This window comes from Pleurodeles waltl, chromosome 9 (assembly GCF_031143425.1).
Source record: "Pleurodeles waltl isolate 20211129_DDA chromosome 9, aPleWal1.hap1.20221129, whole genome shotgun sequence".
NCBI classification, from domain to species: Eukaryota; Metazoa; Chordata; class Amphibia; order Caudata; family Salamandridae; genus Pleurodeles; species Pleurodeles waltl.
The window spans coordinates 1,102,310,352-1,102,332,320 of record NC_090448.1 but is presented as its reverse complement, the minus strand read 5'-3'; the positions used below and the strand labels follow the sequence as shown (position 1 = coordinate 1,102,332,320).

At 42.6% G+C, this 21,969-nt stretch overlaps 1 protein-coding gene across 3 annotated transcripts in view; it reads left to right on the top strand.

Moving 5' to 3' along the window:
- Positions 1-21,969, top strand: part of EXD1 (exonuclease 3'-5' domain containing 1) — a 555,213-nt gene that overhangs the window by 344,187 nt on the left and 189,057 nt on the right. For all 3 annotated transcript variants that reach the window (XM_069208820.1, XM_069208819.1, XM_069208821.1), the window contains 2 exons: positions 4,654-4,758; positions 4,849-4,929. In XM_069208820.1, the coding sequence (XP_069064921.1) occupies positions 4,654-4,758; positions 4,849-4,929 (186 nt within the window). The remainder of the gene's footprint in view (positions 1-4,653; positions 4,759-4,848; positions 4,930-21,969) is intronic.

The following is a 21,969-nucleotide window of genomic DNA, read 5'->3' as shown; positions in this document are numbered from 1 at the left end:
ATGTGTTAGGGCTTGAGCATCAGTCATTGAATGAGACGCCATCTCTGCTACCGGCTAAACTGCCCTTCTAAAAAACTAGCCTATGTAGAAAGCAGATACGATGTTTGCAGAATTGCATGCGTGTGTGTGTGATGTGTGCAAAAGTAAATAACATTGGTCACCTTACTTTGCTTCTTCCCTCAATCAGCAGGTTCTCCAAAGACACTGAAATAAACACACAGCTTCTCTTTCCTTTTTCACCATTTCATCCTCTATTTTCTTCATTTTCTGTCAGTTTGGTTCTTCTGATGTGCAAATGTTTTACCACCTGCCTCCTTACCACTGATTTATATCACTCCCACAGGGTTTCTGCCCTTTCAACTGTTCCTGTGTTTTCTTCAAAGTAATGTTTTGTGGCCTCTGTAAATGGGTCAGCGTTTCTCCCATCTTGAAAGTCCCATGGACTCAGTCTCCAGATTCCCTTCCCTGTAGGTGATTCTTTTTTTTGTTGACTGTACACCAGGGCACAGTCATTTAATAATAGTCAATCGTGCAGTACATGTGTTAAGCCCACGAGTGATGAGTGTCTTAGTTATTTTTTTACACGTCAGTTAGGCCATGCCTATTTGTGAATTTCTTGTATCAGTTGATTGGTGTACATTCGTCTATTCGGTTTTCCGTTCCCATGTTTCTTCTGGTAAAACGGAAAAGTACAATTTTGAGTCATAAGTAATCTTGAATTTGGATGGGTACAGGAGAATGTAGACTGATCGCATGCAGCTCCTTTTTTTGCCTTCATCGAAACGACTTACACTATTTAAGGACTTTTTTGTATAGTTAGGGAACAACATAATATGTGTTGAGTTATAAGCCACATTTGTCTTTTCTCTGGACATTTTCAGGATGACATCTCTATCTCTAGATGAGCATCTCTATGATCGGTGGGCGGGGGTTGTGTTAAGGCTATGTGGGCTCTCTACCACAAAACACTGGGAGATCCTCTTTGGGTATCGAAGTCTTTAGCCATTGTCCCACAAACGTTTCAGGTTGTGCCCTCTCTGATCACTCCAGAAGGCCCACGATGTGCTGGTTGGATCTCCTGGCTCTGCCCCAAATCGTCTGTTTTTTGTTTTTTTTTCAGTTCTTTTATTGGAGGCCATCAGTTCTGTCACTTTATTTTTTATTTCTCGCAGCATGTCTTCCAGGTCTGAGATTTTTGTCTCTGCTTCTGTGACTCCAACTGCCACTTGCCTTAGGTCTTGAAGGATCAAGCCCACAACTCCTACCATTTCATCTATTTTGTTTTTTTATAGCTTGATGAACATCTTGAATTGCCTACAGAATAGCATTGGTCAATGAGGACAGTCCCTTGCTTGCTGTTGCTTCCTTAGGATTCAGTGAGTTTTTATCCCTTTTCCCTCATTCCCCATCTCGCTGTCTCATCCAGGCATATTTGTTAATATGTTCTTGTGTCATGGGAGTAGCTAATTTGCTTTGCATTATCTTATTATAGCTCTTTTCCTTTCCCATGTACAACTCTGGTTTGGCCTGGTCCTGTCTTGAGGATTTGCTCTGCTGTTTCCCTGCTCCACCTATTTGCAGAGAATCTGTCCTGGGCCAGCCAGGGCTGGGGACCCTACTCTTCCTAGCCAACCCACCACCACTCAACTGGTCCCTGTGGTTATGTCCCATCAGCTTTCAGTTAATGTGCTGGTCTTGGCCTCCGCCAGGGTCATGTTGGGGACAGGTCTCGCTCTGTATATAGTTTTAAGGGCAGGAGTGTGAGATTTCCCTCTGCTCCCTTCATGGGCTGTTCTCCTGAGGTCTAAACCACCTCCCGGTGACCCCTTGTTCAGCCCTTTATCCCTCCTCCGAGGCTCTGTCTCCAAAGATTCTGGTCACTGTGGCCTGCAAGACACTCCACTCCTAGGTGGGGACCTGCCACCACCCTCCTTCCTTGTATGGGGGGGGGGGTCCCCTCTCTCTGGCATCATTCTGGGCACAGGGTACCAGGGCCACCACATTACAATTGGTGCTTCTTTCATCTTCTGTACCGTCTGTGCTGCGTACCTCGCAAGGCAATAGACTCCCTCACATTACAATAAAGGTGAGGAGAAGACAAAAGGTACCAGGCAATAAGCCCAGTTTGACCTGGGCAAGGGGGCCCACCCTGGGAGAAGAATGGTGCCTGTGGGCTTCTGGTATGCCCCACTACATGAAGTTCCCTGACACACTAGCAAGTTTCTCAGACCCTATCGCCTCTATGCCTGTGCCGGCCACATCATACTACTGAGTGCGGTGCAACTTTTCAGGCATTGCACTACACCTGAAAGGCAAGGAGGGGAGGTGCAGTGGGCCACAGACTCCACCATCCTAGTGTATTCTCACCACAAACAGACCACCCTTCTGGGACCCCACTCCAGGCCTCTCTGTGCTCCCCCACCAGGGTTCCTGTCTGTGTTCTCCTCTTACCCTGGCAGCTGCAGGAGGGGAAGTCAACCTTGCTACTCTGCACAGACCCCAGAGGCCACGTTCACTCTTCGGATGGTAGTGAACCAGGAAAGGCTGACACCGCTGCACTCCTCTTCATTTCAGTTTTGTTAGGCAGCTATTCCAAGGCCTGATGGCAAAATGAGGTAGATTTTGAACAGGTTTCAAGGGGGTCCACATAGCTCCGGGAAGGTGGACCGCCATCTTGGCTGGCTAACTCCTCTGCCAATGAGTCCATTATCGTAGCTCTACTGAACACTGTTTTCCAGGAAGCAGGAGCTACAGGATCCATCTCCCCAGAATTTAACAATTATATCATTCTCCTCCTGAACCTACTCTTATACATGTCTCTCAGGAAGGATGTGTGCCCAATCAATCACTCCAAGACCATTTACGCACCCTTTTTGTCATTATTTTGGAAGTTAAAATGAAACTAAAGGAATAGTGCCCATTTCACTCAATGTGGGAAAAAAGCCTTCGGTCGCAGAGATTGGCGCTTCCTTTTTTGAACCATGGAGAGAGGACTGTCTGTTATGATTTTCCTTTCAGTCAGCTTGGCTCTACAAACATTCATTGTCACAAATTGAATCCTGTGCTTTCATCTATGACAATTTGCCCATTTTTAGAGGTAGTAGGGAAAGATGCACCATTTCCCTACCATTGTTTTACTTGCCATGTAATCCTTCTCAGTCGCCATAGAGCAATTTAAGGTCTCAAACTTGCTCCAGCGGGCGGATCTAAAATCGTGCTCTGTGCTCATTACATCATTCTTACAAACACAAGCCGAGTTGTCTCTCCATCCTGTAATTGCACCTACTTAAAAATGTTTTCTCCATTTCCTGTTATAAAATTAACTTGGAGAAAAGCAAGGTACTCATTCTGGCAAGAAGAGCTGCAGTATCTTCTGTAGCCGATCTGGTTTCAAGTGGCTTGCAGGCTGGATGAAATAGCTTACAATACTCCTAAACAGTACCTGTGATAACTAAAACCAAGAATGACTTTGCCAGATGGTTGTCCCCAAAGCTTTTGTTTTGGGGACAAACACACATGGTGGCACTCAATTATAATTACAGGTTGGGTATGCTTCCCCTACAACCCTTTTTTCCACATGTGAGATGAATATATCTATAAATGTTTTAAAGACAGACTTGGAAACGCACATTTTGCCTGTATACCACTGTACTCATGTATATTTAAACCTTTGGAAGACACAAGGAAGTAATACTGGGGATGTACAATATTTTAATACGTTTGTCTCCTAACTCGTAGAAACCATTACATGCTATGAATTATAAACCAACTGTCCATTGATTATACAGCAGAGGAATGGTCCTTTTTGCTAGCCACCCAATGTATGTTATTTACGAGAGTCTGTTGAAATGCACCTACTTTAGAATTTTACATATTGGTGTATGTCTTGTCTTACACTAACAATGCCTGATGTTTGGCACACTTTATCTGCTTCCGAATTGTATTGTTTTTTGGCCGTCTGCTAGATAGACAATATTACATGATAATGAAGAAGTAGTGGTTACCTCATTTTATTGGCGCAATTGACTGCCCACATCACTGTGGGTTGTACTTGTCTGGATCCTTTGATATTGAAGGCCAAGAAGTGTCTACATGTGATGTATAGATGCTGGAACTTTTTCGCTTAGCAAGATAGCGAGCTCATGTTAGCCATTTAAAGGCCTGCTCTGATGTACTCATGTTTTACGAGTATCTTCTTGATTCATGTTAGTCTGATGCAAATAGTCCATATTTTACTATTGAAATACATTATTAATATACTCAACTGGTAACTTGCTCAGTGTATGCTTTGGCTCTGTCCAGTGCACCTGTATGCCACTCTTATTTCATCTATTTGCATCTAAATATTTCTTGTGTCTTCTTTCCCTTCCTTTACCGCCACTTCAGCTTTTCTTTATACGATAGATAATAGTTTTGACCCATGCAGAACTTGTTTCAGTTTTTTTATATATAACACAGTATTTTCTTATGAGGCCGTATAATTGAAGGTTTAAAAACTTGCCAAAGACTGCTGCATTGCTGTGCTTTTCACTGATAGTCTTGCTCAATATTTAATGTACTGTGTAGATATTAATTGGAAACCTAATTAACATGTATTTACATATATGTATTGTATCTCTGATGTGAACGCATAGTTAATTTGATATTTTGTAGGTTGCAACAAGAAGTACGGTCTACCTGTTTGATATATTTGTCTTGGGTGCCCGCGCTTTTAAAAATGGACTGCAGATGGTATTTGAGGACAAAGGAATATTGAAGGTAAAATATTTCTCCTAAGCATTTATACTTATTTTTTGTATTGTTGAAAAGTTCTTACATCCACCTCATTACATTGCTTTGGGTTTTCAGGTCATTCATGACTGTCGTTGGCTTTCTGACTGCCTTTCACATCAGTATGGAACTGCACTCACCAACGTCTTTGATACTCAGGTACGATGCAGAACATAGTTGAAGTTCCCGCTATGGTCACCGCGAGCTAGTTCATCTGAATGTTTTATTAATTGTTTGAGGCTCTGAACCTAGCGGCACATCCTCCTGCTTCATACGTCAGTAGGAATATTGTTTTCCTAGTTTCTGCTTCTCGATTGTAACATTTGAGAGTAGTTGCATTGTTACTATCTAGAAAATGCCAAGGTCAAATTCATTATGTTCCCCTACATTTAATTGCTATCTCTTTGGTTCCTCTATGTAGCGCACATCTCACTTCTGTTTTTTGCAGTTGTGCAAGGCTGAAGTGCTCTGTGGTTCTTTTTTCTATGACAATAAAAAATCAACTTTAAATAGAAGAAGTACCAAAGATAATCAGAAAACAATTATACCTCAAAGTAGCAGTGTTCAAATAATTATCATCGATACATTTCTTATAAAAACAAGTATCCAGTTTCATTTATTCCTCAAACTTAACGCTGATCTCACGTTGCCCAAACTTTAAAACTTCATCAGGGTAACCCTTTTCTTGTACAAAGGAGCCTCAGGCTATCATGCCACATATTTGGCCCAACACTGCTTACTGCGGGAGGATGACCATTGACTCATTCGGTAGAGATACATAATTTGGCAACTATTCCAGCCAGCGTGGTTAGAGAACAGGATACAGAATGATAGAGTTTATTTAGTTTTGCAAACACTTTCCCCCAGAAATCTGCCATGGCAGAACAAGTAGCGAACCCATGTCTTTGATCTGATTGTTCACTTTGGCATAAAATCGAATGTCGGTCTTATCATTTTGTGCCTTCAGGTTTGCAGATTTTACCAGGTGTACCACACATAGCAGAGTGTTTCTGAATCCTTTTTGATCACTCTTATTTCATATTTATGACTCCAGAAACAAGCATGTCTTGCCAGATCCTTAGGGCGACGCTTACTGAACATATTATACCTAATCTCAATCATTCTATTATTATTTTTTTTATCTTGTGATTAATTGCAGTGAATAAATCTCTCTCAAAATAATATTTGACTAGTCAGCCTTCCTGAAATAATCCTAAAACTGCAAATACTCGAAAAAACAGATGTGGTCACATAAAAATAAATAAAAAAAACTCCCTCGCCTGTAGTGAGGACAACATTGAGTTATCTTGAAAAAGTTGCCCAAGCTGGAAAAAGCTGACTTTTCCATGTGTGACAATTAGCATCCCGAAAAACTTTCGGTAGTGTTAAAATTGCCATACAAGCGTTTGTCTGTTTAGCTATGTGATTTTTTTCTTTTTTAATTTGCTTTTGCTTGCCAAATGCCACAAACTGCCCCTGCTGTCATGAAACTAGCTTTCTTAAAATAAATGGTTCCAGTGAATTCCGAAAGAGACCTTGTAGCGTCTTCATGATGTCTTAATTCATCTGTGCAGTCTTTAAGGCCAGACTGTGACTGTTACCTAACAACACATGCATACGTTTCATGACTGCTGCTCTGTAATATAGTTTAAAATCTGGGAAAGATCAGCATCCTCTTTCCAACCCTCTTGAAACTAGCTGGGATAAAAGGACTCCTTTCTCTCATAGATCTCTTATAACTCCAAATTGAACTACTAATTTCCTGATCTATTTTGGCTTTTACTTTGGATGATGCATATAAAAGAATTTTCTACAAACATGTACAGGTGTAAATATTTCATCTTACAATATCGTAAATGTATTACATTTTTTATATCTCCCTATGAGGGCTATTGGTATTCGATGCCAGTTTTGCAGGTTATCCTTGGATTTAAAGGACCAGCTCGTAGTTTTGCTGAGCTAGGCTATTCAGATCTGCTGTTATAACTACTGCTAAGCAATGAACCGATGGTACTACTCAAGGATCCTTTGTATTAAAATGCTTATTACATACCCGAAGATTTTTCCAAATAGGAAGGCCTTATCTTCAGCAGCCTTTGTAACAGGATCAACTGAAGATATGATGAGGTTCTTCATAGTTTAATGATTTCTTCTTTGAATTTTTGCAGTGCACAAGGATTTTCTTAGCTACCATTTGCTTCTCTGTTAGGTTTGGGTCACATAAGGACTTGTTTGAGTATTGCTTGATTTCTCTCACCCTGTTCTAGTGTGTCTGAAAAGTGGAGTAAAATTAGCTTCACTGTTTCTTTCCTAAGAAACATTTCTCCTCAAACGTTGAACAGCTAAGACAATTAAGTCTGGTATATTCAAGTGACAGTTTTTCTTATCTCTGTAATGACATATTCACTTTACATTTGGCTCCACAGTTTGCCTCCATTAAGAACAGATAGTAAGTGGATTCAAATCTAAGTATGCCATGTTTCACTGAGGAGCTTTATTGTAAAGTCAGCTATTTTCCCAAGTATTTTCAATAGTAAGAGCTGAAATGCATGCTGGCGTAATGCTGCTCAAAACATCTTGATGATATTGATTCCTAATTTCAGGGGCTCTGTTTCATACTTAAAGATTAGTCGATAATTTGTTGCTCTGTTTATTGTCTAGCTAGTGGAATGTACTGCCCAAGCGCACCTCTCGTCCTGGCTACATTGTACATAGTGTGACGCACGCAAGCAGTTGACTGTGCCCATGCACCAGTGCTCATTCTGATCTCTGCTTTGCTTCACCTCCTGTTGGTCCACCTGTCTTGCCTCAGTTGCCCATCTGTTGCTGTGGCGACATACTCGTCCATATCACAAAAAGTACGAACTGTTGCACGGATTGCTGTGGAACAGCAGGCACCACTTTATACCACCATCTGCCTGTGACCTACCAAGGCATCCTGTCACTGTGATAGGGTTCTGGTCTGTGTGCTCCAGGTCTTTTTAGATCGGTTACTGGGTGTGAATGTTTGACATTGTTCAGCATTCTGTCCATCATCTGTTCTTTTTGATTCCTCTTTTTAGAGGCGGTCTGAAGGACCAGGTGCAGGAGCCATGACAGAATTGATCAAGGCAGAGGCAACGGAGGTCACTCAAAGGTGCCCATGGCATGGAGTCTGGCAGAGCGTGGAGTCTGCAAGAGAGGAGCCCATGGAGGACCTTGGAAACCTCGGCAACTTGCTAGGTGGATTGACCAAGGGGTCAAGTTGAGCCATGCTGCAGTCGACCTTTGGCCACCTTAATTATCCTCTTGGTTGCTTCTGGCTCCTGTTCATGTTACTGCTTTTTGTTACCTTCTAATTGTTATATTCAATCTAGAGATTTCCGGTTACCGATTAATTCATTATTGATCTACTGATTTATACGTAACGATTATTGTAATATTACCTGTTGTCTACACCACTTTGCCCATTGCATACTTTCTGCTGTCTATTGAGAGGGAGTTTGTACCAGCCCCCAGAGGGGGATATTGCATCTGACACCATGGGCGCAATTAGTGCCACCAAACTCAGTGTCTGATTAGTTTACTATTTTGCTGCTTTGCTGCTCATTAGCCCGTCTGCCCGTTTCAGTCATTCCTCATTTTTCAGTTTTTCGCCAACTATTTATAGCTAAAGATGACCATTCACAAGTTACGATCCCAGGAAGATATCTATGTGTATATAACAGATTGATGGCCTCTTATCCTGACGCTGCAGCATAAGTGAGGAGGATCGGGACACCCTCACAGGTCTCACTAGCAAGAATGGGTGGTTTGAACTCATGTATTCTTAAGAGGTCAGTAGTCTCTAGTCCACGTCAAAGACTGGCAACTCCATCTGAACCGAAGCCCACGTTTATCACTGATTATTTTCTCAAGAACCCGGGAGCCAAAGCCCTGACGACATCTCCAAATGAGATATTGGGCCTAGCCATTACTGGTGCCAATCGTATGTGTACTTTCATGAAAATGTGATTGCAGCGATAACCTTCGAGGCATCACATGTACATAAATATTTAAGCAAACCTCCACTTCATTATGCCCCCTTTGAATATCAGGCCAAGAACAGGGATATGTGGAAATATGATCGCCGGGCCGCATACAGCACGAGGACTTAGCATGCACTGTACTATCTTTTTTTCATTTTTTTCATTTTTTAATTTGGCTAGTTTTTTGGGGGCTAAAAACGCACAAATCTAATCCATGTGTCAGATATAGATCAAAAATTAAGAACAGTTTAAACATCATATCAAAAACCCATCCATTGAACAAATAAAATACATACAATCCCCTCTGTACAATAGCAGCAATGAAGCTTAGGTCTCTATCACATGTCTCAACATATGCCAACCGATAACCAATAATCAGTTAAAGTGCATAGGTTCTTCTTAAAGCAATTGCAGCAACTATTTAACTGAGGACGGCAGTGCAAATTTCAATAGAGGAGAGGCTTTGCAGGTGAATCAGACTCTATATATAAGATGTAAAGTGCGTTTTCAGAAGAATAGGGTGATAAAAGCGCAATCTGAGGAAGTCATACAGTGTGTAAAAAAAGCATAAAGTGCAGTGTAAATTAAGCAATATCAGCATCACAGAGCAACATGGGAGCAATGGATGTCAGGAATCACTTACAGGAAAACCCACTAATAAATGGGCTATATGCATTCTTAGCCTTTTAAAATAAAATCCGTGCTCCGGATTAGTTATCCAGGACAAATGTGGTTCCATACCTGGGATTATAGCGATTTGCATGTACTTTGCAACTGAAAGCATGTCAAGAGTACTCTCCAATCTGGATTCCTCGCTGAAGGATTCATAGCCCTCTTTAAGTATCCTTTTTGGAATTAGGGGCAGTGCTATCAGGTCTGTCATATAGCTAGTTGAGTCACAGACTGTAAAAAAAAGTATTTATATGCACCTATCATGTGATTGCAGACATTTTATCTAGGCTTAGGCAGTCCGCTAACACCATCTTGAGTATTGTGCTTTGGGGTACTCCATATCTTTAACTATAAGAGGAGTGGTGCCAAGCCAATCTGGTCCTCTATAAAACCTAAACCTAGTACCATGTGGAACAATAAATCTCGCGGTAACTCTGGAGATAGCTAAAAGCCTACACAAAATACTGTTTTCTGCTGCCTGAAGTTTTCTTATGGGAGCATATCCCCAAACTCCAGCTTCATATGTACCCACAACTAAGCATTTACTTTTATAGAGCTGGATCAGCTCCCATATCGGCTTTTGGCCCAGTCTTTTGGCAATTCTATATATAGCATCACCAGCTGACCCCATTTTTTGTGCGGTCTCATTAACCTGTCCCAACTCCCATTTGCGTCAAACAAAATACCTAAATAATGGAAGGTGGATAGTTTTTCATTCAGTCTTCCCTGTATAATTTTTCAGCTTTTCACCTGTTATTTATAGTTAAAATATGACCATTCTTTTGTTAGGATCCCAGGGACTAGTGCCAGGAAGATCTGTGTATATACCATATTAATGGCCTTTTATCCTGAAGCTGCAGAATAAATGGGAAGGATAGATACACCCCACAGGTCTCACAAGCAAGACTGGGTGGTTTTGACGTATGCATTACTGAGAGGTCAGTAGTCTCTAGTCCATGTCCAAGATTGGCAACTCCATCTGAACCCGAGCCTAAGTTTATCACTGATTACTTTCTCAAGAACACGAGAGCCAAAGCGCTGACAGCATCTCCAAATTAGATATTAGGCCTATCCATTACTGGTGCCAGTGGTAGCATTCTGTACTTTAATGAAAATGTGATTGCAGCAATAACCTTATAGGAATCATGTGTAAAATAATATACCAACAAATCTCCACCTCATTATGCCCCCTTTGAATCAGGCCTAGAACAAGGATGCATGGAGCTATGATTGCTAGGCGAACGCAGAATGAGGACTTAGCACGCACTGTACTATCTAATTGTCGCACATTATTTTTTTGTTATGGCTAAAGCAAAAAAAAAGAATGTCGATAAACAGTTTAGAATGTCACCACTATGACACCGTCGACATTTACCGCTGCGGCTCCACCTAAGATTATCTTGTTGCGCCGATAGCCTTGATGATAACAAGAATTCACTTGACCAAAAAGACAATGATGAAGACACTGTCGGCGACAACAACAGTATCAACAAGAGTCCCGTGGATTCCGAGAGCCCCGTCGTTGTTGACAACACCACCAACGAAGACCTTGACGATGTTTACAATATCATCGTCAATGAAAACACCTTTCATACCATTGTCTTTAATTCCCATAACGGAAAAATCACCAACAGAGACAATATTGCCTAATCGCACATCTATGTAGGTTTCGGCTTTTCCACTTTCTCATCTGCTATATGATGAGGAGTCCGATGATGTAGGTCCTTTTGGGATAGCACACAGACCCTCTGAACTTCATGTGAAGTTCCAGGAGAACAATGAAGAGGATCAATATTATTGGGAGCAGTATTGTGCCTCAGAAGAACAACCTAAACCATATGAAAAGGAATATTCTGGTTATGGTCGACCGGAACAGGAGGAAGAGTCACTAGAAATGCCATTGACATTGGTCAGTAATCTTCAACACATGCACCAAGACTATTATAAAAGATTTCTGGATCCTGCAACAACAGATCCTGCCATGCAAACACTAAGACCAATCCAGTCACTTCTGAAACAAACGCCAAGACCAATGCGGTAACCTCAGATCCACAAACCTGTTACAAGATCACACATATTCTAACCGCACCACCCACCCCATTATCGACATTGGCTCGTACCTTAGCTGAACCATAGGCGGATGATGCACCTTCCACAGACATGGATTGTGGGGATGGGGAAATCAGAGACACTGCTTCAGTCCACAACGAGTGGGATGACTACCTGATCCAAACATCATCCCCACCAGTGCCACCACCAATGGATTCCCCACCAGTTTACATTGGTGACTTTCACAACCTATGGAAAGGGCAGCAAGAAGGTTCCAGTTGCCTTTCACAACTTAACAAACTGATTGATTTCCTCACTGGCTCTTTGAAGTCATAAAGAAAACAAACAGAGCCATTCCCATTGTTGATTTTTATCTGGGAAGAAGGCATCACAATTATGGAAAAACTCAGCTACAGTGTCTGCAGTGCTGCCTAGACTGGATGAGAAAAATAGTTGTGTTTTAGCTCCCTTCTCTTTAATTAGTGTGTATTGGCCCTGCAATACAACCTTGACCTGCTGTCGTTTTCCCTTGTTCATCACTACCCTTATTATATGCATGACATTGTTCTATGTGATAGGGCATGTATAGGAGTTTAGTTTGTGCTGCTTGAAGTGGTTACATCAAATTTTCTTAATAGCTTTCAAATACATGCTGGTGAGACCTGGGTTCTGTTTGTTAGGAAACTCATCAGCTCTTATAAGAATGTGTTTCTTGCTTGCTTTGCACATAGCTCATACAAGAAGAACCCAGTCTTTGTGTGAACAGTAGGTGTAGATCCTTAGCACAACCAATGCCGATGTGGGCATTTTACCTTGTTTGCCTAGGGGCTGTTTTTACTCCTTTAGGCCCAATACAAGTGTGCAAGTACACATGTTTGGGCCTACAATCTTGTTTTTTTTTTTTTGTTTGTTTTTTATCCAAACTACGATTACAAGTGGGACGGTAGTTCGGGGCACATATCCATGTGCAAAAAAGACACTGCTCGCCCATGTTGTACCCGGTTTCGGATGTAGACTCATAAACGCCTGATAAAGCATAATAATACCGCCTGCTGTCGGTAATAAGATGTGCAGCATTACCGGGCTTTATTAGGAGACCATTTGCGATTATGCCTTTGATGTCAATGTGTCGGTGTCCGCACCAGATAGAAAACTGTGGAGTGACATAACACAAAGAACCCTTCCTTTTCGCAGCGTTTTTTATGTTTATCCCGTTCTACCCTGGCATAGCATATTCCTCCAACCCTTTATCAGTGAGATAATTACAAACTACCAAGCAACTGCATTTCCAAAGGGGCCTTTAGTTGCACGATACTATTTAGGTTCATAAAACTGGCGCCCACATAAGATACCCTCGATTCCCATGGATCTCTAGTTTTCAGAAATGCCTGGAGTATTCGGGTTCCGGTCAACCTGGGGTTCAAGTACGGCAGATTCTTAAAAGCCACTTGCTTACATTTTTTGCCCATTCTCGTCTCTGGTGATGAACCCACCTACACATGTGGAGTACTGTTTTCATCAGAAGTGTGGGAATGGCTTGTGGCAGGATACTTGCCATTTTGTGTACATTCCAAAACGTTCCCTCTAAAAAATGTGAACAATTTTGTATCCAAATGTTAGTGTTTGCTAAGCATTCTGAGAAAGAACCTGGTGGCATCTATGCACTCTTCACCGTCCTCAACTCCCTCGGATTTCTAGTTGTTCGCAGTGTCTGGGTAGGATAGGTTTGTCTGGGTGCTAATCAACACGTTTTTTTTCAGGCCTCATTTTGTCCTTTAATATAATCAGGTTTTTAACCCTTTGCTGTCATCTACAATAGACCTACCAATACATATAGAGTGCTATTTTTATTGGGATAAGTGGTGGGAATGCATAGAAGTAAGGGAATTGTTATTATCTTTTAAATGACTCCATTAGTTTGACTTCATATTGTAATTTTCCACAAAACCATTTTTTGAAAAAATTAATCAGTTACCTGGCATTGCAGGAAATACAAAATTTAAAGTAGTACACATAACCACTATCCTTAAACTCTGTTCTCTCGATTTGTAGGGAACTGGGTTCTGGTTTCATTACCTCCTTCCCCCACACACATTTTGCCTGGTTTTTAGATGCAACTTCGACTGAATGTGCACTGGATTCCCACTAACCAGGTCCCCAGTGCCAGTATTCCTTCCCTAAAACAAGACACCTGGTCACTTGATCCCCCAAGTGACCAAGCCCTTCACCCCCCTATAAGTCCCTAGTAAAAGGTACCCCAGGTACCTAAGGCATGAGTACGGAGGAGGGCCCATCAGAGCTCCAGTCACTCTGAGGAACCCTACACCAGCCTTATGCAGATTAGCATTGCAGGCTGCGAAGTAAGGTGCTCCCAAACTTGAAAACGCTACTTAGCAGACAACCTGTGTGCTGTGCCCCCAGCACTGGATGCAGTATATGAAAGTCACCCTCTAGCAGGCCTTACAGCCCTAAGGCAGGCTGCTTTATATTGCATGTGAGGTCAATATGCCTGAGCAAATATCACCCTACTATGTCCATTCCTAGACATAGTAAGTGTATAGGGAAGCCAGTTTCAGTGCATGTGCTGGACACTGGTTGATACGAGTCCACAGCTACATGATGGCTTCTCTGAATTCTGGAATGTTTGATATAAAGCATCTGAGAATAATAAACCCCTCACTGACCCCAGTGATGGATTTATTATTTAAAAAAAAGGAACACAGAGGGCACCTTAGAGGTGCCCCCTGAAAACCTACCAACTACTCATATGCTGACTGACAAGTCCTGACCAGTTCAGCCACCACTCACTTGTTTCTGGCCCTCCAATGTGAGAGCCAGTGCTCTCGTGGGCCTGAGACAAAAGCTTTCTCTTGAGATTGTCGTTCACAACCAAGAGCCTTTTTTCGGGTTCACAGCTAGAGTGTTATTCTAAGGACTAATCCAAAATATATCCCTACTTTGTCTTCTCAATTTCACATTAATGAACCTATCATTTTACAAACCTTTTTCCTAAATCTGGCCAGCCGGCAGAGCAATCTCTCCCTACACGTGACATAAAAAGATGTCTTAAGTTCTACTTGAATAGTACTAAACGGTTTTGTAAAACCGTTGCATATGGACAGTCTTGACAAGGCATACCAGTTACTAAAGCAACCATTGCAAGGTGGATTTCCACAACTATACAATTTTGCCACTCCAGAGCGGGCAAACCGCTTTCCTCCAAGCCTAAGGCACCCACCACAAGGGTAGTTTCCACATTGGCTGCCTTGTTTGCAGGCTTTGCTTTGGAAAATATCTGTTGTGCTGCAACCTGGAAGAGTGTTCATACTTTCACTAAGCACAATTGCCTGTATTCGGCACACCGCAGTGGTACAGCAATTGAGCAGGCATTGTTACGTCATCTGTTTCAAGAAGGTCAGCCTTTGTTGTCTTCAGTGCTACTTTATTCAATAGCTAATTAACACATCATGCATATGTTGGTACATAATGTGTATTATTATTATTATTTTACAATCCATCACCCACAAGGACAATAGGATCACAATATGTACATATTGCAAAACTGCTTGCTGTTTCTGATGCAAGCATGTGTATTTATGAACGATCCAATACTGGAGATGAAAATGAGTTACTTACCTGTAACTACAGTCCTCCAGTACTGGATCTTTCATAGTCACATGCTTGAATCATTCCCCGTCCTCAAAGTTGGGAGTCCCTTGGGTTCTCCAAATAGCAGTACAGAGAAACTTTACATAGAAAACAATACTAAAGCATATTTACATCAATAGAAAAGACCCAAAGTCCGGCCAATCAGGTAACAGCACACTTTAGAACCCTCACCACTGAAGCTCCAATCACTTCCAGCACAAGTGAGATAAATAACGAGAAGAGATAAGGGGAGCCTCTATGGAGAGAAGGGTGGGACGCATGTGAATCTATGAAAGATACCACTCATTATTCGCGAATACGTCGCAATGGATCCACTGTCCTAAATATACAAATTTGTTTTCCCTTTAATATATTTTAAACTACTGAACAAATTTACACCAAAAAGTGAAAGCGTTCTGTGTACCGAAAGCTAGGTTTCTGCCAAATTTGGTGTCATTCCATCAAACAATTCGATCTGTAGTCGTGTCTAAAGGTCATATGGAAATTAACATGGGAAACACAACTTTTTTTTGCCCCCTCTGTTTCTCGTCCCCCGATTGACGGATCACCCCAAAACTTTCCATGCACAACAACATTCACTGAAGGATAATTGTGGATAATTTTATGAAGATTTGTCAAACCGTGCCTGAGATAAAGGCAAGTCGAACGCTTTTTCTATAGAAACATGGTCCTAACTATAACTACCTAGTGGCAACTGCCACTAGTTAATATAAATATATATATATATATATATATATATATATATATAAGTGCAGCCTATTGGGGAAAAAAAAGTAAAACAAATGACCATATTATATTTACTTGTTTTTATAACCATAGCATCAATACAAAGTATGCAAAGAAAACAGTTGAGTATAGGAAGCCTTTTCCAAACCCTTTAATTAAAAGCAAAAGAGAAAGGAAATTTGAGGCTTTAGCTAATAGGCTGCATTGAAAGATTAAGCATAGAAAAAAATGGCACGGTCTTTAAGAACCTTAGAGGACCCACTGTATCCTAACATGGCCCACAGGTGACAGTTAGGCCAGTTCATTTCTCCAGCTCTTCAGCGAGGATCCTGGAGCACTGAACTCTTTTTTTTTTTTTTTTTTTTTGGTCCAGAAAGTCAGAAATATTTTCACTGACTTTGGTGAAAAGCATGTTCATTTGATAGTTGCCAGTATCTGCTGTGGTGACAACTTATTTTCTGACAGGAAAAACATTTTGATCCTGTCAAAAAATGCCATCGCTGTTCGTGAAGTGTCCAGCTAGTGAGAAGAAAAAAGGCAGGACTGACCCTCATGCAGTCTGTATTATTTGCCTCCCAAATTCCCACCATCCTGACTCCTGTCCTCATTGCCAGAAGTTTTCTAACATCACACTGAGGGACAGTCAGAAGATCGGGCTGCATGACCTTATGGAGAGTTGATCATCCAAAAGAGTCCTTGATGAACGTTCTACTTCCTATAAAGAGCCCTCCTCTCGTCCCAAACAGCACCAGAGAGGCAGATCAAGGGAAAAATACCATGGATCAAGGTCCTGGTCAAATTCGAGAGGTAGGATGCCAAAGAAAGTACCTGTTTGATTGCTGTTGATGTCGAAGACACCGTTGAAAGCAAAGAGGCCATCCCTCAACATTGGAGCACACCCGACACTCAATGTCGAAGGCCACATCTCTGATGCAACATGATCTATCGATGTCTAGACACCATACATTGCTAATGCAACACTCATCAACGTCGCAGCAGCACACTCCGTCAAAGCTTGTTTGTCCGACGTCACCCAGCGCACACAACGTCGAAGCATAAAATACAGTCAGGGTATTTGACGCTTCCAGCATCAATGTAGACGACGTAGTCCACGTCAATAGACAAACACACGGTGTCTAAGACTAAATCAATGTTGCCAGAGAAAACTACCCATGTCGGTGGTATCATCACAGCCTCAAACACCTGCAAGGTCAATATCTCAATCTCGTGTCCACCTATCTCTTGGATTTGTGGAGAACGTGAGAAAAGGCCAATATCTGCAACATCTAATTTCGAGTACTTGCAGGTATATTCACCTTCCAGAACTCATAACCATCTCCATAGAAGAGACCTTTGCCTGGTTTCTCTCCAATTCGGCCTTTCTACCTCCTACCTCTACTACAAAAGTAATCCCACATAAGAGACCAAGATCTCAATGGTCTACAAGTCAGAGCATGGCACTATATTAGATCAAGATCTAAAATGGTGTCCTCACACCAGATCAGGATCTAGGTCAAGGTCCAGGAGGTCTCAATCTCACAGTAGGCACGGCGAACACCATCTTGGTCCACATCATCTAGATCATAAGTGCAAGATTATTCTCGAACGCTCTCAAATATACCTCCAACACAAATTTCACCTGTGGATGACCTCTTCACTTTCAATGATGTCCTGATCAGGTGTGCTACGAAGATTAATATAGATATTTCAATACCCGCTGGTTAATCCTCTGTGATTTTGTAAACTCTGCATCACAGAGAGGCATCAAAACCTTTTCCTCTTGTGCCTTGGCTGCTAGAACCAGCAATGCAATTGTTTCTTACACCAGCAGCATTACGATATGCACCATCTTTGCTACTCAAAAAATATAAAGCCGTGGAACAAGGCCCATTATTTCTCAGGGCTGATCCTCGTCTGGACTCTGTCATAGTCATAGCTGCATGAAAATCATATACTGTGGCAGCATCTTCTTCCTTAACTTCACCAGATACGTAAAGTAAACAGATGCACTAGTAAAGAAAATGTGTGGTAGCTCTGCATCCTTCATGAAGGTATCAAGTTCCGCTGCACTCTGGAGATGCTATGACAGATCTGTTTGGTACTTGCTCTCAGAATTTACAGATAGGCTCCCAAAGGAGAATAAACAAGACTTCTTGGAGGTCTTTAATGAAGGTGGTCTAGTTGCTAACCAAATCATAAGTGCAGATGCATCCGACTTGGCTGCATGTGGATATGCCATGGTGAATGTGCAAGAAGATCCCCCTGGCTACATCTTGCAGGCTTGAAGCACACCACAACATCCTAAATCTTTCTTTTCCTGGCAACACCCTTTTCAGTTCTCATGCAGAGAAGAAATGTCAAGAATGAAAACCGAGTTTGACACTCCGGAAGCGGCAGACCTTGAGAAAAAGAAAGAGTACCGAAGACTCTACAGGCCGTACAATAGGCTGTATTACCAACAGACAGTCCAAGCCACTCACTGGCAGCAGCACCATTGGCACAGTCAAGGTCTCACTACCATCCTTGTAGACCTATAAGAGCTGGAGAAGAGGTGCACAGAAGCAACAACAATCTTCAGAACTGGGAAATTCTGTGGGAAAACAATGAAGAATTACTTCCCCCTTCACTGTTCCTCGCTCCTGTGGGGGGGAAGTATAGTCAACTACAAGCCTGAGTGGCTCAATATCACAAAAGACAAGTGGGTGCATAATGGCTATTCTCTAACCTGCAAGTCCCCTCTTCCAGCTGTTCCGCTAGCAAGAACATCTCCGTACCAACTACCTCTTCTGCAATCCGAAATGGCCACCTTGATAAAAAAAGAGGCAATAGAGAAGTTCCTCATCGACAACTGGGATTGCAAATATATTACCGCTACTTTCTAGAGATAAGGAAAGGCCTACAACAGGAGTTCAGACCCATCCTCGACCTGAGTGCTCAACTAATACATACGCCGAGAAAACTTCTGGTTGCTGGCTCTGCACGAAATATATCCACAGCTACAGCAAAGGGACTAGATATGTTACCGATCTGCAGGATGCACACTTTTCATATCCCGATATCCACCAAGCTTCAAAGATTCCCCTGTTTTACAGTGGGGTCTCGCCATTACCAATACAAAATACTAACATTCGGGCTTAAATCTGCACCATGAACTTTCTGAAAGTGCATGGCCGTTCTCACAGCTTTTCTACAGAGAAAAAAGATATTTATTTATCCATACCTCGACGACTGGTTGATATATTTTTTTTTAAAAAAGCTCTTTGTCCCTGTTGGACCTGGCCCTTTTTGCAGGGTTACACCTAAACGTTTTGCCTTCTTCCTTTTACTTTATCTGACGTGCTTGTGTTGGCTTTAGGTATCTGGGCACTTTACCACTGCTAACCAGTGCTAAAGTGCATGCGCTCTGTCTAAAACATATTGGTGATTAGTTTCTCCAGGACTGGCCAATTTGTTTTACTAGTAAGTCCCTAGTATAGTGCATCAGGTGTTGCCCATGGCCTGTAAATCAAATACTACCAGTGGGCCTGCAGCACTGATTGTCCCACAAACGTGACCAGCCCTGCAATCATGTCTCAGACCTTCCACTGCAGTGTCTGTGTATGCATTTTTAAACTGCCATTTCGACCTGGCAAGTGCACCCACTTGCCAGGCCTAAACCTTCAATTTTACTGCATGCAAGTCACCCCTGGAGTAGGCCTAAGACAGTCCCATTGGCAGGGTGCGGTGTATTTAAAAGGTAGGATACGTTCTGGTATGTTTTACATGTCCCGTTAGTGAGCTACTGCTAAATTCTGATTCATTATTGAAAGGCCTGTCTCTCCCATAGGGTGACATGGAGTTTGCCTTGAAAAATCTTAAGTTCAAGTTCTCATTTGGAGCAGATGGAGATATGGAGTTTGGGGCCTCTGACCTCACAATTTAAAAAAACATATTTTGGTGTAGTTGGTTTTTACATTGTAAGTTTGAAAATGTCACTTTCAGAAAGTGGGAATTTTCTTCCTTAGCCATTCTGTGCCTCCGCCTGTCTGTGTAATACACGTCTGGGTCAGGATGACATTTGGGGTTGTTTGTGTATTCACTTTAGGCAGTCACACAAGAGGAGCTGAGGTGTGCCCTTCAAAGCCTGATGGGTCTTCTTGGGCTAGAGTTGTGGGAGGAGCTGACACTTGCGCCTGACTAGGGCCTCGCCTGTCTTTACACAAAGCAGTCTCCAACCCCCTGGAGTGTGTCTTGGTCCAGGGTAGGAAAGGTGGGATTTTGTGTACTACGAATACTTTCCTTTGAAGTTTGCCTACTTCAAAGGCAGAAATGAGTATAAGTATTAGGCCTCTGAGACAGCAACTTCAGAACACTTCTGGACTGAGGACATTCTGCCAGGAAGAAGAGCTAGATGCCGTAGAAGGGACCGCCACTTTGCCTGTTGCTTTGCTGTGCTGTCCTGCTGCTTCTGTCCTGGGAGTGAAAGGAGTAGACTTTACTTTCCACATACAGGTTTCAAACGATCTGCCTCACCATGGCTCTCTTGCTGAGCGTCCTGACTTGCCAAGTGGTGCAAACTCCAGTCCCATTGCCCTTGGGAGTGAGTTCTGGTGTAACCAAGAAAAAAAGTGCAGTGACTCCAGAGTGACTTCAGAACCGGTGCTGCTGTCTGACTCCGTGCCGCTGCCTGCACCAGGAGCCGTGGTCCTTGCTGAGTGCAACAACCGACGCTGCAGGCCTGACACCGCTGCAGCACCTCCTAAGTCCCGCCACAGCATAAGCCCTGAGTGCCATGTCCTTGACGTCCGGGATCTCCTACTCTGCTGAGGCCCGTGATGTAATGCGACACCGTTATGTCTGTGCCGCACGTCTTGACCTGCTGGATTCATCGACCCTGCCAGATCGTAAGGAACTGATGCCTCGCCACTGACGTCGCATCACCTCCCCTGCAACTGCAAGGAACCAATGCCTTACCTCCCCTGCCTGGCAGTAAGGGACCAACGCCTCACCTCCATGGTTGTAGTAAGGAACTGACGCCGCACCGGCTCCAGCGACGCCTCACATACCTGATTCCGTGCTAAGTCTTTGTTTCATCATTTACCAAAGATACTGTAGCTGGAGGCCGTGCGACTCCATGACCAGCCCACATTCCATTGCAAGTAGCGCCGGCGTGTTGGGAATGACTCCATCAGTAACGTCGTGATAGCCCTGGTTGAAGCTATTGTGTTTTTAAGCGCTTGATTGAGATTTAACCTTTTAAAAATGTATATCTTTACTTTTGTATGTTGGACTTTTGTCGTTTTGCTCTTGTTTTATTCAAATAACTATTGGCTATTTGTCTAAACTAGTGTGGTGTCCTTTTGTAGTGTTTTCAAGCTACCAAGGGGGGTGAGCAAGGGTTATCTTAGCTGTGAGGCTCCCTTACCCTGACTGGAGTGAGGCCCCCTACTTGGACAGGGTGAAAACCACTGCCAACTACAGACCCCATTTCTAACAGTCCCAAAGAAGAGCATTTCTATTTTTGTTTGAAGGCACTCTCAAGTCTAGGTCTTCACATCAACTTCCAGAAATCAAAAATCGAACCAGTCCAAATGCTACACTACCTAGGAGCTACGCTGTATACTCAGTCTGCAAGAGTGCATCCTTCGGAGGGGAGACAATCATCAATCACTCTGAAGTGTCACACTCTTTGTAAGTCTCCTCGTCCTTCTGCAAGGCAGATAGCATCTCTTCTGAGGTCCATGCCCTCCTGCATATTAATAGTTCCCAAAGCAGGGTTGCACATAGGACCTCTACAGTGCAGTGTTTGTAGGCTCAATGAAACAAGTTTTCCAACGGCTGGGAAGACAGACTAATATTCTCACAAACAGCACGTCAGTCTCTTCCATGGTGGTCTCGGAGGAACAATCACATGGTAGGGCTTCCTTTTAATTAAGAACTACCCAGTCAAACAATTGCTATAGAACCTATCTGGGGGTTGGGGGGCTCATATGGGCTTCCTTCAGATTCAGAGGGTGTGGTCCGAGAGAGAAACCATACCATATCAACATGCTGGAGCTGAGAGTAATTCACCTAGCTCGGAGGTCCTTCTTTCCAG